Genomic DNA, 14,239 nt, shown 5'->3' with positions numbered 1-14,239 from the left:
AAACACATTCTGGACTCAGTAATAAATTTCTTATATACTGCTCTGGCTACACATTGAGCACTCTAGTCCGGTTTTTTCACCACTGGTAAATAAATATCTCTCTCTCTCTCTCTCTCTCTCTCTCTCTATATATATATATATATATATATATATATATGCACATTCATACATATATATATATCTCTTATTGCCATGGTTTTTAGTGGACAAGATTCAACCAAGGGCAGGCGGACGATCCACAGAGTTTTATTATTATATAGATGGATCCTGGTCAACACTGTACATACTCTTCATTGTGGCGTCATGATCCATTAAAAGACACTGGGGAATATTTCTTGTTGTAAGATATTGATTTTGATTTATTTGTATTTCTGCTTCAGCGGCGTGATCATTCCCGAGCCCCAACGCCTGCAAACTGCCATGTCGCTTTATTCAAACAATTTGTGTGGACTAATTCTCCTTGTTGACAATCGACTCAACTCCTACACAGGAATCAAGCGAGGTAAGTCTGAAGAAATAGGAATCATATTATTTTTCCATTCCATTCGTTGTTTTCAATCCTCTTGTAGTATCTATCATCATCTGACAATTTATCAATCTCATTGACGCTTATCCTTGAATGACTTTTGGCCTTAATAACTAGTGACTTAGATAATGTATAGGTACCACGGCCTAGAAAGAAAATGGCCGCTGGGTTTGAGTTTCATGTAAAAACTGAAACTAAAAAAAAAAAAAAACCTTTACTCCATGTATAAATTATAAAAGTAAGGAAAGTTTGCTTTGTTCAAAAAAGAGGTTTTTATATATTGAACAATGGAATCCATCTTTTAAACATTTCCATCTCCAGCAATCACTTGACTGCGAATAACAGTTCAATACACATGGTAAATTACAGATTTCTCATCTTCAACTGATACTTTGCAATCCATTTAATCATTTCAAAGTGGTTAGACAGCTCTATGACAAGTTAGAATATTATTGTTTTTTCTGTCAACATGAAATCATTGTCATAAACATAATTTACAAAACTTGTTGGACGCATTCTAAAAATTCGACAGCCATTTTCTTTCTAGACTGCTGTGTCAGAACATTACAGCTAACTCATTAGTAAGAAAAAATATTTGTGAATACAATGACTTTAATCAACTGTCGCTCCAAGCCATTCTTAAAAGATTATGTTGTTACTGTTATGGATAACCAGTAAGTTTACCTGGTGCTGTCCGTGGTTTAAAGCTCAGAAAAGCTTAAAATCTTTCTCTCTCTCATTCTATATATTCTCAATCATATTACTTTTGAACACCCCTCCCCCCCCTGCTAACTCTTTCTCATAGGAGAAAGAGTTAGCAGGAGGAAAGTGTTAAAAATATATCTATAATCTATATATATAAATTTCGACAGACAGAACAAAAATTCACAAACTCGGTATCATATTGAAGCTCCATCCTTCGCCCGAAAAATATTGAAAAATTGGCCAAAAACGTTAATTTTTTCACCCTGAAATCAACAATTTTCTACAGGGGGGGGGGGGTCAATAAAAGCCGTCCTTCATGACGAGATCGGTTCTACACATGCGTCAAATGACGTCATGGCCTGATTTAGTTTAAATAGTTGAAGAACTGACTAAATTTCATGTACGTTGCGTTAGCTTAGTTGGTTAGAGCATTGGGTCATTATCTAAACGTTTTGGGTTCGAATCGTGGTGTGAGATGGCTTTTTTTTTTTTTTTTTGATTTTTTAAATTTAAATATTGAACCAGTGTTATTTAAGCCATTTTTCACGTAACGTTCTTTTTTCTGTTTTTTTTTTTTTTTTTTTACTTCGCTTATTCTTAGGTTTTCATTAACACCCCCGACTGACCACATACACCCAAAAACACCTGGGTACCTACCGATTTTTAAAATTTTAATATCGAAACAGGCTTATTTAAGCCATTTTCCACATGTATTTTTTTGGGGGTTTTTAGTTTTAACGTTCGTTTTTCTGTTTTCTTTTTTGTTTTTGTTTTTTCGATTTTTACATTTAACATCGCTCGTTTGCCTTACGCTAGTTTTTTTTTGTGTTTTTTTTTTCGATGTTTTGATTACCCCCCCCCACACTTAAGTTTTAACGTTTGTTTTTATGTTTTCTTTTTTTACTTCGCTTATTCTTAGGTTTTCATCAACAACCACGCACACTTCCAAACACTTGAGTAACACCGAGTACCCCCCCCCCCATTAAGCAGGGTTTTTTAACGTTCGTTTTTCTGTTTTTTTTACTTCGCTTATTCTTAGGTTTTCATTATTAAACCCCCACCCCCGCTCGGCCACACACACACCGAAAAACACCCGGGCAACGCCGGGTACCCCTCGCTCGTCTATAATATAAATCTCCCCTGTCTGTTTAAATGTATGTATGTATATCTGCCTAAAACTTTTGACAGAGGCGATGGATTTTCATGAGATTGGTATTATTTTGAAGCTCGATCCTTCAGATGACAAATATCGAAAAATTGGCTAAATATATTGATTCCTTCACCCTCAACTGGGCACTTTCCTACAGAAAGGGATCGCTTTTTTCGCTGATAATTTTGAAAGCCATTATCTTCTTTTTGATTGACTAGCCTTAATTTAAACCTACATCACTTTCAGTTTGGCGATGGGTGCAACAGCAAAGACGTCACGTTTGTTTTCATGTTCTTTTCCTCCTTTGCGGTACGGGTTTGAGCCTGCTTACTTACTACCACTTTTTTTTTGGTCAACACATACTTCCAAACACCTGGGCAACGCCGGGCACCCAGGCAGTATACATATATAATAGCAGGGAGACTCGATGTTGCCCGAGATTGAATTAGGATCAACAAATGTGTCACACTTCCAATACTTTTTTGTCACTGAAATGGAATTGCCCATTTTTCAATCAAACTGATTGCCTGATCTAGTCAGGGACTCACCATGGTGCACCAGGAGGAAGCTTTACATGCTTCCCCACCGTATGTTTTTATATGTAATGGCTTGAATCAAAATTTAAAATGCAAAAGTCAAGTATTGTGGTTCAGTTGTGCTCTAAACACAAACATTTATTTCGAATGCGCCCCTGTCTTATCAAAGAACCAACTGTTGATTTTATGCAATTATTTTTACATAATCACTTGAATTAAAGTTAAACGTACAAAAGTCAAGTATCAAGATACTAACCTGATTCTACAACCCAGCGCAATGCATACAATGCCAGATATTCCCAAATAATAATTCGTCTTCTAAGAATTCAAATAATTTTCCAGCAATTTAATTTCTGTAAAAATTATTGAATATATATTCTAGGCAACAGATTAAGTAATGTGTATTCATAATAAATCTTTCTAATCTATTCTCTTCCATCTTACTTGACAGACTTTGATCGAGTCTGCGAACAGGCAACGGATTTTCATTTTTCTGATTTGGAGCAACAATTTACGCAAATCGAAGCCCAAATGGGAGTGGCCAACGAGTGGAGATGGATGCGGAATTTATCCGAGCATGATGGCACCGATTCTATCAGTGTGAAAAGTTCCGGCAGCAGCAACAGCGACACGCAGGTGAGAGACAGCTTTTTATTCTTTTGTACAGTTTTTATTTTTATTTTTGCTTAATTGTAAATGTTTTGTTTTTTTCTTTCGCCCTTCGATGTTTCATACATACATTAGTTGTAAGAATTGCATAGTCATAGTGGATGTTGCATCACTTATTTCCAACTGTTCTTTCTGGTATGTATATTATAGCAGGAAATTGTCCAGTGAAGATATTGACACACTCCATTGTTTGGCACTGTATAATAGCCATCCACCAACAGAACTTTAACACCTGGATGTCAGGCGGCTCATACTCTTACTTCTGTGTGGAAGAGCCTGCACTTGTTGCCGTTGCTGAGACTACTCATTTTTCATGTCTATTTTAAGTGTGTCACTCGCTATTTTCGTGACAAGTGCTCGTCTGAGCTCCAATCTATGGCCCCCCCTCGCCAAACATTCATGAGAAACACTCGTCTAGCTGAAAACACTATCAATAATTTCCCCCACTCTTTATCTGTGCTTAAACCGAATCATAGATTCCATGAACAAAGTTTCTTTCTTAGAACTGCACACCTGTGGAACTCTCTTCATTTTGCCTGCTTTCCAGCTGGTCGTCTTCAAGTCCAATGTAAACAAGTTCTTGATGAGCTGTTTCCCTTAAGTAATCGAATTTACCAAATTTCCACGACTAACAATTATTACGACATTGTCCCATTGACCACTGTACACTTATTAACCCTTATCTTTGAGTGGCTTCTGGGCCTTGATAAGTGGTGACTCCTTTGTAAAAACTATTATGCAACTGCTCAATCTAGCTAGGTAAGTGTTTTTTCATCTGGTCCTTGCATTAAAAAAAAAAACAGAAGCCCCTTTAAGACAATCTGAAGATATGAAAGGGTGAAGACTTCTTTTAGGCAGTCGTTTGTTCTGCTGTACAGAACATGTCTTGTTGCAATTCTCTTGTGTTTAATTGTTTTTCCTTTTTGTCCTTTTCATGTGTGTGTGTGTGTATATATATATATATATATATAATGCTTCATTCATGAAAGCATAGAATCATTTGAGAATAGTTGTATGCAGTATGCTTAAAATTTAATCAAAACTAAATAAATTGACAATTTTTGTTTCTGAATTTTTGAGATGAGGATTGATAATGCATATTTTTTGGACTATTGTTCTCATCTTGAGTTTTGTTCACACAATGTTTCGGTCGATGTAACCTACGACCTTCTTGAGGTGTATCATGGAAAACTCAGGAATCTACACAGAATTTCGAATGGAACCTTTTATTCAATGCACACATGCTCTGACTGTCTTAAGTTACAATTGTATTTTTGGTATATTGAGGATTAAAACTTCAACCTCCAGAAGAGTGTAACTTACAACTGAATTTTACCAAGTACCTTATCCACTACACCATGGGTTCGTGCAAACAATTCTGGTATGGTTTGAAGAGTCTGAAACCTATTTTTTTTTTAAATACAATTTTACTATACATCATTACTTATTTATTATAGATTGCCATATATATTTATATATTTCTTCCATTAATTATAACAAGCAAGGTGACCCAACGTTGCCCGGGATTGAATGATGGTCCACAAATGTTTCACACTCCCATATTTTTATTGTTATTGAAATCAGTGAAATCGTCCATTTTTCAATCAAATCAATTGATTGCCTGCTCTAGTTGGGGACCCATCGTGGTGCACAGGGAGGAAGCTTCACATGCTTTCCTGCAGTGACTTAGTCCACAATACATTGTAGTCTACATTGCACCGTAGAGAGTCATTTTTATATATAATGGCTTGAATTAAAATTTAAAATGATTTTATATGCTTAGCGTTTTTGCTTGTGCAGTGATAATAGCTTGAATTAAAGTTTACAATGCAAAAGTCAAGTATCAAGTGTGCTTTAAACAGAAACAATCATTTCGAACGTGCCCTTGTCATATCAAAGAAGCTACTGTAGATTTGTGTATAAGTTTTTTTACTTGTGCGATGATAAAACTTGTCAAATGCACTTGTGATGTTAGGCTGTATAAAGTGTTAACTTTGGTTAAAATGGCCCGTTCCTTCTTTCATCAGATTTTTTTGAGTATCGATTATCGATACTTATCAAAGACATTCCGATACAAAATATATCTTTAAGCACTGCTATATACATAAGTACTTTTGTGTAAAATTTCATAAAAATCGGCCCAGTCGTTTATGAGTACATAGGAAATGAACTTACACACATGCACTCACAGACAAAGTTCCTTTTATATAACATATATATTTTATATAGCATATAAAAGTAGATAGATTATTGGTTTCCATATTGTGTTCAATTCTATAGTAGACAATAATCATATACCTAGTATAGAATTTAATACAGTATGGAAACCAATAATACTTACAGACACTTATGTTTCATGCTTACGTAATCATCAGTGCAGGAGATGATCAAAGGATTCAAACCCTGCCACGAAGTAACATTTGACTCCATTAGCAAGGAACATACTGTAGGGCCACCGTTTACCGTCACAAAATTAATGAAGTGAGTTTGTGTGTGTGTGTGTGTATATATATATATACACACGTTTTATTTTTTTTATCTGTTTAGTTACACATGTCTCGGTTACAGAATCGTATTAACGATCCAATAACCTCGTCAGACTTTACAGAAAATAGTATTGAGCACTTTCAAGTTTTTACTAGTTACCATTTTTACTATATATATATATATATATATATATATATATAGAGAGAGATCTGGCGCAGAGAAGACAAAACTAGTGACTACGTTTACTGTTGTGCATTTGTATTCGTAGATTGCTTGCGAATACACACACTCAATTTACAGACATTAGTATTAATTTGATATGGAAAAAGTCCAAATCGATTTTTAACTATAAAAATATTTTTGACCTTTTTAAAAAAAAAAAAAAAAAAAAAAAAAAAAAAAACTAAGCTTATTTTAAAACAGGGGTGTGTAACTCTTGTTGTTCACAAATAATTGTTTCCCTTTTATCACAGAAGGAAACAATTATTTGTTAGCAACGAGAGTTATTCCCCTTGCCATGCACGGATATCCAGAGTTACGTCGCTTGCCATGTGAAACTTTATGGAGGAAAAAAGATAGTAGATCCCAAAAGATTGACAACTTGGCCACAAAACTTGGCGGTTCTTATCCAGAATTTTTCCATTAAAAATAAATAAATAAATAGAAGCTGTATGACGAAACGAAAATATATTCCAAAAATCATGTAAATTTGTCTAATAGTTTTATTTTTATAAAGAAATTACAACAAAAATTTTGCATTATTGAATTATTGTTGATTTTTTCTCACTTGTTTTTTGAGATTATTTTCAACATAACGGTACCCGATCTCTTACATATAAAATTTAATTTTCTTAATTAAAAATAAAACTAATTGACGCTCATATAGGTCGAGACAATTATGCAGGGGAGATAACTAACATCGACTAAGCAAAAATAAGCATTTTTTTGCAAAAGATAATTTGGGACACTAAATATCCAACAAACAATGAAACAATTTCAAGTAGAAAAAAACCCTCGTCTCCAAGAAAGTGTAGTCTCGGAAATTGCCGAGGCAGTTTACAAAAATGAACCAAATTGATTAATCAACTGAAAAAAAAAAAAAAAAAAAAATTAATTACAAAAATGAATACATGAATACTATACTTGACCCATGATTTCCACAAGAACCGTTAGTCCCAGAAATGGCTGAAACAGTTAACAAAAAAGAAAGCAAATCAACTAATAAACAAAAAACGTAAACTGATAAGAATACACGAGTACTGGCGTTGTTTTACAATTTGTCACTGTGCAGAGGGAGACAACACTAATTTAATAAGAGATTCGTTCATTTTTTCATCTCATAATTTAGGACGCGATATTTCTTAAAAAATTAAAAAAAGAAGCTGCAATGAATTTTTTTTAATGTAACAAAGTTGATAAAATTAATGATACAAAATGTAGTCTTTTACGCGACTATTAAGAAAAAACAAGTTGCCGAATTTCTTTTTTAAATGATTTCATTTAATGAAAATATCGTGGGTTCGTTGGTTTTCTTTTAATTGTCACGTAAAGACTACATTTTGTATTATTAATGGTATCAACTTTGTTTCATTATACAAAATTCGTCGAAGCTTTCTATTTTTAATGTTTTGATTTAAAAATCTGTTAAAAACCTTACCATAACATTTGCTTTTTAATGAAAAATAAGTAGTCGTAAAAAATATAGAAAAAAAGTTGCCACAGCTTCTTTTTTTAAATGTTTTCATCCGATGAAAATATCATTGGTTTTAGCGCCGTAAATTATGATATGAAAACAGAAAGGATTCTCTTAACAGTCGCATAAAGACTAGATTTTGTATTATTAAGGTTATCAGCTTTGTTACATTAAAAAAAAAAATCGTTACAGCTTTTTTTTTTTTTTTAATTTTTTTAAAAAAATATTTTAATTTAATAAAAATATCGCTGGATCGAGCGTCATAAAGTATGAGATGAAAAAATAAACCAATCTCTCAGTAAAAGAGAGTTATCTCCCTCAGCATGATGACAAATTGCAAAACATCACCAGAAATTCTATGAGATGAAGGTGGAATGGCTCACTTCTGGTCTCTAACAATTTTCGGTTGTGTCTTGTTTTAAAACAAGAAATTTGTTTTTCTCTTTTAGTTAATCATAAATACTAAAAAATAAAACAAAAAAAAAACGTAAATTTCAATGTTAATTGTTTATATATATTTTATATGTATTTTATATATATTTTATATATATTTTATATGTATTTTATATATATTTTATATATATTTTATATGTATTTTATATATATTTTATATGTATTTTATATATATTTTATATGTATGTAAATAATATAAACAATTAACATTGAAATTTACGTTTTTTTTGTTTTGTTTTTTAGTATTTATGATTAACTAAAAGAGAAAAACAAATTTCAATGTTAATTGTTTATATATATTTTATATGTATGTAAATAATATAGAACTGATAGATAGATAAAGAGATATCAAGGTTAATAAATATTTAAGCTTATTTTTATCTTACCTTCAAATTGCTTGTGTGTGTATGAAACGACACTAACCTTAATTGGGTTTAACTGGCTTCCTCCAAAGGAAGGAAGTTTCATGGGAATATGAAATTCACAAGCAATCCAATCCCAAGTCGCGTGTATATCCCCGTTAGGGGAGATGATGACGTTGGGTTTTTGCAACTCTTGCAGGGAGGTGTCGACGTCTCCTACATACAGCACTTGGACTTCCCAAATTGGTCACCCATTTTAGTAATGACCAGGCTCAACGTTGCTTAACATCGGTGATCTGATAGTGTGTCAACGTGATTATGCCGTATATGTACACTGTGCGTAGACTGTCATCAGCAGGATTGATGAAATTGGTCTCATGGAAAACTATGGCATGTTCGTATGTTTCATATTGATCTAAGCCTTCATGTGCAATGCAACTATCAGACATGTTATGCATTTTTGGCAGAATCCATGATCCAATGATCGGAAACAGTGTTTCCTTATTTCTCTGTTTTCTTGTAGTTAAATTACATTTACTAGTATGTGACAATGACCTAGATGTTCTCTCTAAATGGATCTCGGTTATACTCTCGCTTATTATTGGCTAGTTTCTAGCTTTGAAGTAGTATCTTTTAGCTCCTTGCGTCAAGTGGCTTCATGCCAGGGAGGCATTTATAAACTTGTTAATAGATGGAATATCAAGTTATAAAAAGCAAAAGTCGTTATTGTTATGAATGGAGATGTTTAAAAATGCAGTTTTTAGTTTCCAAGATGAAATTTTAAATTTTAAATCTGCAAAAACTTTTCTACTGACCTAATATTATTGTTTACTAACAGGGAGACCCGATGTTGTCCAGAATTGAATGAGGATCCACCCTCTCTTATCGTCATCGAAATCAGTGAAGCAACTCATTTTTCAATCAAATCGATTGATTGCTGTAGGCAAGGACTAATCGCAGTGTATCGGGAGAAAGCTTCACATGCCTCCCTGCAGTCATTTAGTCCACAGTACATTGTAGTCTACATTGCACTGTAGAGAACCTACTGTTAATTTTATAAAATTATTTTCATATGATGGTTCGAATTTAAGTTTAAAATACAAAAGTAAAGTATCATGGTTCGATTAGAAACATTCATTTCGAACACACCTCTATCTTATCAAAGAACTTACTGATGATTTTGTATGTTGGGGCTTTCTGCTTGTGCAGTGATAAAACTTCTCAAATTCAATTATAATGCTAGACTGTTTTAAGTGTTAACTTTAGCCAAGATCAAACTTATTTCTTTAATCAAATTTTTTCGATTATCGAATTTTGATACTTATCAGAGGCATTCCAATATAAAACATATTTAAGAGCACTTCCAGACACATCAAGTACATTTGTGTGAAATTAAAAAAAAAAAAAAGATTGGCCCAACCGTTTTGGAATCCATAGAGAACAAACTCTCTCTCTCTCACATACAAAATACTTTTTATATTTTAAAGTAGAGATTTGCGTTCCTAAACTAATTTCCTTATATTACCTCATAATGCAAATTATCCCCCCCCCCTCCAAGAAATACTGATTCTTGTTACAGAACAATAACCTCAATGAAATCTTGTGTTTTTTAAAAATTTTTTGTTCTCTCACTAGCAGGAGAAAAACGGTCGTCTCCAAACGGGTGATGTCTACATCACAAAACATTCCAACTTGTGCGAAGTGCAAGTCGTGTTTCATTTGGTGGCAGACGACAGCATTCGCTCATCGGAAATCACTTCACGTCATCCGGTCATTTTGGCCCTGCGCAATCTACTCAAAGTCTGCTTCCGATACGACATCCTCACGCTAACCATTCCTCTGCTCTTGTCCCACGAGATGACCGAGGTAAGAAAGTGATATAAGCTTCTCAACCCATTTTCCTTTTCATATACATGTTTTATGATCAGAATTTATTTCCTGTACAAGTCTCATTTGAATTGTTGTGGTATCGGTTATTTATTTTAGTTTGTTTGATAATATTATTTTGAACAAATATTGGCATATATTCAGATTCTTACCCAAGTCTTAGAATTGCTATTTTCTGGGTATGTATCTGTATTTATATCTATCCATTATAACATTTATCGTTGGCTAGTTTTGATCATGGAGTGTGTTATTTTTTTTTGTTTTTAGCTCCTTGCATTAAGCAGCTTAATGCCTTTCATTAAAAATAAAAAAATGAAGAGCATGATAGACATTTGGTGAGATAATTGAAATTTACAATTAATTAGAACAATTAGCATGATTTTTTTTTTTTTCAGACATAATTCAATCCCCAAATTAAGAACTATTTTAGTAGGTATTTTCTGTAATCAAAGTATATAGGAAAAAAAACCTTAGGGAAATAAACGTTGATGAAGTTAGTTTTAGTATAATTATTATCTAAAGTGTAATTAATATGAGTCCACCATGGGAGTAGGAGGAGAGTAGAAAGAATGCCAAAATTGGACGATCAAAAAAAAAAAAAAAATCTTAAAATCCTTATTTTGTTATGTTTATGAATTTTTTAGATGAGGATTGATAATTCGTATTATTTGGATTCTTCAGACAACTATTCTTATCTTAAGTGTTATTTCCATAACGCCTCAGACAATGTAATCTTTGACCATTCTTCAAGTGTATCTTGTCGAACTCAGGAAGGACCCGTGGCATAACGGATAAAGTATTTTGTAAAATTCAGTTCTAAGTAACACTCTTCTGAAAGTTGATGGTTCAATCCTTAGTGTGGATGACATTCAAAAATACAATCGCAAATTGCTTAGGACTTCCACCCAGTTATGGCTGACGGAATGAGAGCATGCTACTCTCGTGAATTAAATAAGGAGTTCTGTTCGAAATTCTGTGCAAATTCCTGAGTTTGATAGAAAGATTGTGTTTAACAAGATACAGCTAAAGAAGGTCGGAGGTTACATCGGCTGAAACATTGTTAAAATAACACTGAAGATGAGAACAGTAGTCCTTATTGTTCGTTATTTATAAACGGTGTCAATGAAAGTATTGATCAAGCAATATAATAAACAGGTTCGATGGGTTGGCAGGTTAATGATAATGGCACTCAATGACATTCTTAGTAATAATCTTTTCTTTTGCTTTTTTTTTTTTCTTCTTGGGCCATTTTTCAGGAGATGACTGTGGCGTGGTGTTTAAAGCGAGTTGAATTGATCTTCAAATGCGTCAAAGGATTCATGATGGAAATAGCAACGTGGGGCGGACAAGAATCACGCACAATCCAATTTCTAGTACCACCGGTAAGAACAACTGCTTCATAATCAAACCATTTTTTGCTCATAGCCCCCCCCCCCCCGCGCTAAATGTTCACAAAAAAGTACTAGTCTAGCTACAACCACTATTAACAATTTCTCCTCACCCATGTCTAAATTTAAATGCAAATTCCATGAACAAAGTTTCTTTTCTAGAACTGCTTGTACGTGGAACTCTGTACCACTGGCCTGCTTTCTAGTTGACTACAATATGGTCGTCTACAGGTCCAATGTAAACAAATTCTTGTTGAGTAGCCCTGAACAAAGCTTCTTTCCTAGAACTGCCTGCTGGCCTGCTTTCCAGCTGACTACGTTAAGGTTGTCTTCAAGTTCAATGTAAACAAATTCTTGTTGAGCAGCTCCCTTAAATAATCAAATTCTACCCAATTTCCACCACTAACGATCAATACGTTGTTGCCTCAGTGACTACCTAACACTTACTAATCCTTATCCTCGAGTGGTTATTGGGCTTTGATAAGTATATATATATATATAAAACACTGGTATCCCCCTCCCCTGCTACCTTAGCGGTTTTTAAAGAGCTAAAAAGCTCTTTTTGTTATATATAAAAGTGAATGAGTCGTCCCTTATTTTTTTTTTAGGGGACTTATTTATTTATTTTTATTATTAAATTTTATTCTGTGCATAAAATGTATACTCATGGACATGCATGTTTCTAGCTTTCAGCCATCATTAGCATGAGTTAGGATTGAACTCATGACCCCAGCATATAGATGTTTTCTAAAAAGTTATCTATCTATCTCATATATATATATATATGCTTTTTTTTTTTATATACAAAGGAGTCAATTATCAAATCATTACTTATCAAAGTCTAAAGGCCATTTAAAGATAAAGGTTAATAAGTGTAAGTTGCTCATTAAGATTGTTAATTGTGAAAATTGGGTTGTATTTTATTATGAGACATTTTTTTTTTTTTTAAATGATGGTCACCACTTATCAAGGCCAAGAAGCCACTTGGGGATAATGGTTATTGCGTGTACAGTAATCAATGGGATAGTATCGTAATAATTGTTAGTATTGGAGATTTGATAAAGTATCTCACTTAAGGGGCGGTTCATCAGGAATTTGTTTATGTTGGACTTGAAGACATCCAAGTTGTAGCTAGGTGGGAAACAGGCAAACGGAAACGTTATTATGTTTTTTACTACATGTGCAGCATCTCAACCGAAACGACTGAAATGGGGACACACACACACACACACAACAAAAATTATCCTCCACCCAAACATATTTTTATTACTTTTACTTGCATTTATAAAAAAAAAAGGAACTTATGATTGCAATCTACTGCAGTTTTATGGTAAACCCTATCACCAGGAATATATATATATATTAGACTTGAAGACAACCATATTGTAGTCAGCTGGAAAGTAGGAAAACAGAAGACAATTCCACAGGCGTGCAGTTCTAAGAAAGAAGCTTTGTTCATGGAATCTATGTTTAGGAACAGATAAAGAGTGGGGGGAATTATTGATAGTGTTTTCAGCTAGACGAGTGTTTGTGAAAGTTTGGCGAGGGGGGACCATAGACTGAAGCTCAGTCGAACACTTTCCATGAAAATAACGATACATCAGAGACAAACTCGCAACATCTTTTCTGTGAGATAGAGGTTGCAGGGAAGAGAAAAAGACATCTCCTATGAGGCTACGAAGTCTATTTTGAACTCTATCAAAGCAGGTCTTTTCTAGCAGCTCCTGCCCAGATGTGGTAACAGTATTCCATCCTTGGACGTACCTGGCTCTTATATAGATAGAGAATTGCATCAGCAGTGAGATATCTACTGGATCGATAGAAAGATCTCACCATTTTTCCAGTGGCCTTGGCAACAGATTCGGTGTACGTGTTCCATTTAAGATAAGGAGTAATTGTCAAGCCCAAAATCTTGTCAAAACTTGAGGCCTCCTGAAGACGAGAGCCATTCATTTCAATTGATGCCAGATGTGGATCAGAATGTTGATGATGTAAAGAGAGAAGCTTGGTTTTAGGTGCATTAAAAGTAACCAATGACTCCTTTCCCCATTGTACCACGTGTTGAAGATCAGAGGAGAGAGAATCGGAGAGAACTTGGTTGTTTACTGTCTTAGATGTGCTACCATAAATGGTAGTGTCATCAGCATAAATGTCTACAAATGATGTAAGGATGTGATTTGGAAGATCATTAATGTAGATCAGAAATAGAGTTGGGCCCAGGATTGACCCCTGAGGGACTCCAGCATTAATACTGTGAGCTTCTGATTTTTGCTCATCAACTACTACTCTTATGAACCTATCAGAGAGAAATGGTTTTATAATTGAGAAGACATTTCCAGCTACACCATAGCTAGAGATCTTGTGAAGTAAACCTTTATGCCAT

The 14,239-nt window shown here is 33.9% G+C and overlaps 1 protein-coding gene across 2 annotated transcripts in view; it reads left to right on the top strand.

Moving 5' to 3' along the window:
* LOC145247938 (FERRY endosomal RAB5 effector complex subunit 3-like) overlaps window positions 1–14,239 on the top strand; it is an 807,792-nt gene that overhangs the window by 789,428 nt on the left and 4,125 nt on the right. Inside the window, exons 10-13 of one of the 2 annotated variants that reach the window (XM_080109577.1) lie at window positions 381–502; window positions 3,369–3,553; window positions 10,220–10,447; window positions 11,725–11,850. In XM_080109577.1, coding sequence (XP_079965703.1) covers window positions 381–502; window positions 3,369–3,553; window positions 10,220–10,447; window positions 11,725–11,850 — 661 coding nt within the window. Of the gene's footprint in view, window positions 1–380; window positions 503–3,368; window positions 3,554–10,216; window positions 10,448–11,724; window positions 11,851–14,239 lie in introns of both variants that reach the window. The other variant, XM_080109576.1, reaches the window with a different exon arrangement.

The sequence above is a fragment of the Euprymna scolopes genome, chromosome 26, assembly GCF_053919585.1.
Source record: "Euprymna scolopes isolate OS-2025 chromosome 26, ASM5391958v1, whole genome shotgun sequence".
NCBI classification, from domain to species: domain Eukaryota; kingdom Metazoa; phylum Mollusca; class Cephalopoda; order Sepiida; family Sepiolidae; genus Euprymna; species Euprymna scolopes.
This window is presented reverse-complemented; position numbering and strand designations above follow the sequence as displayed.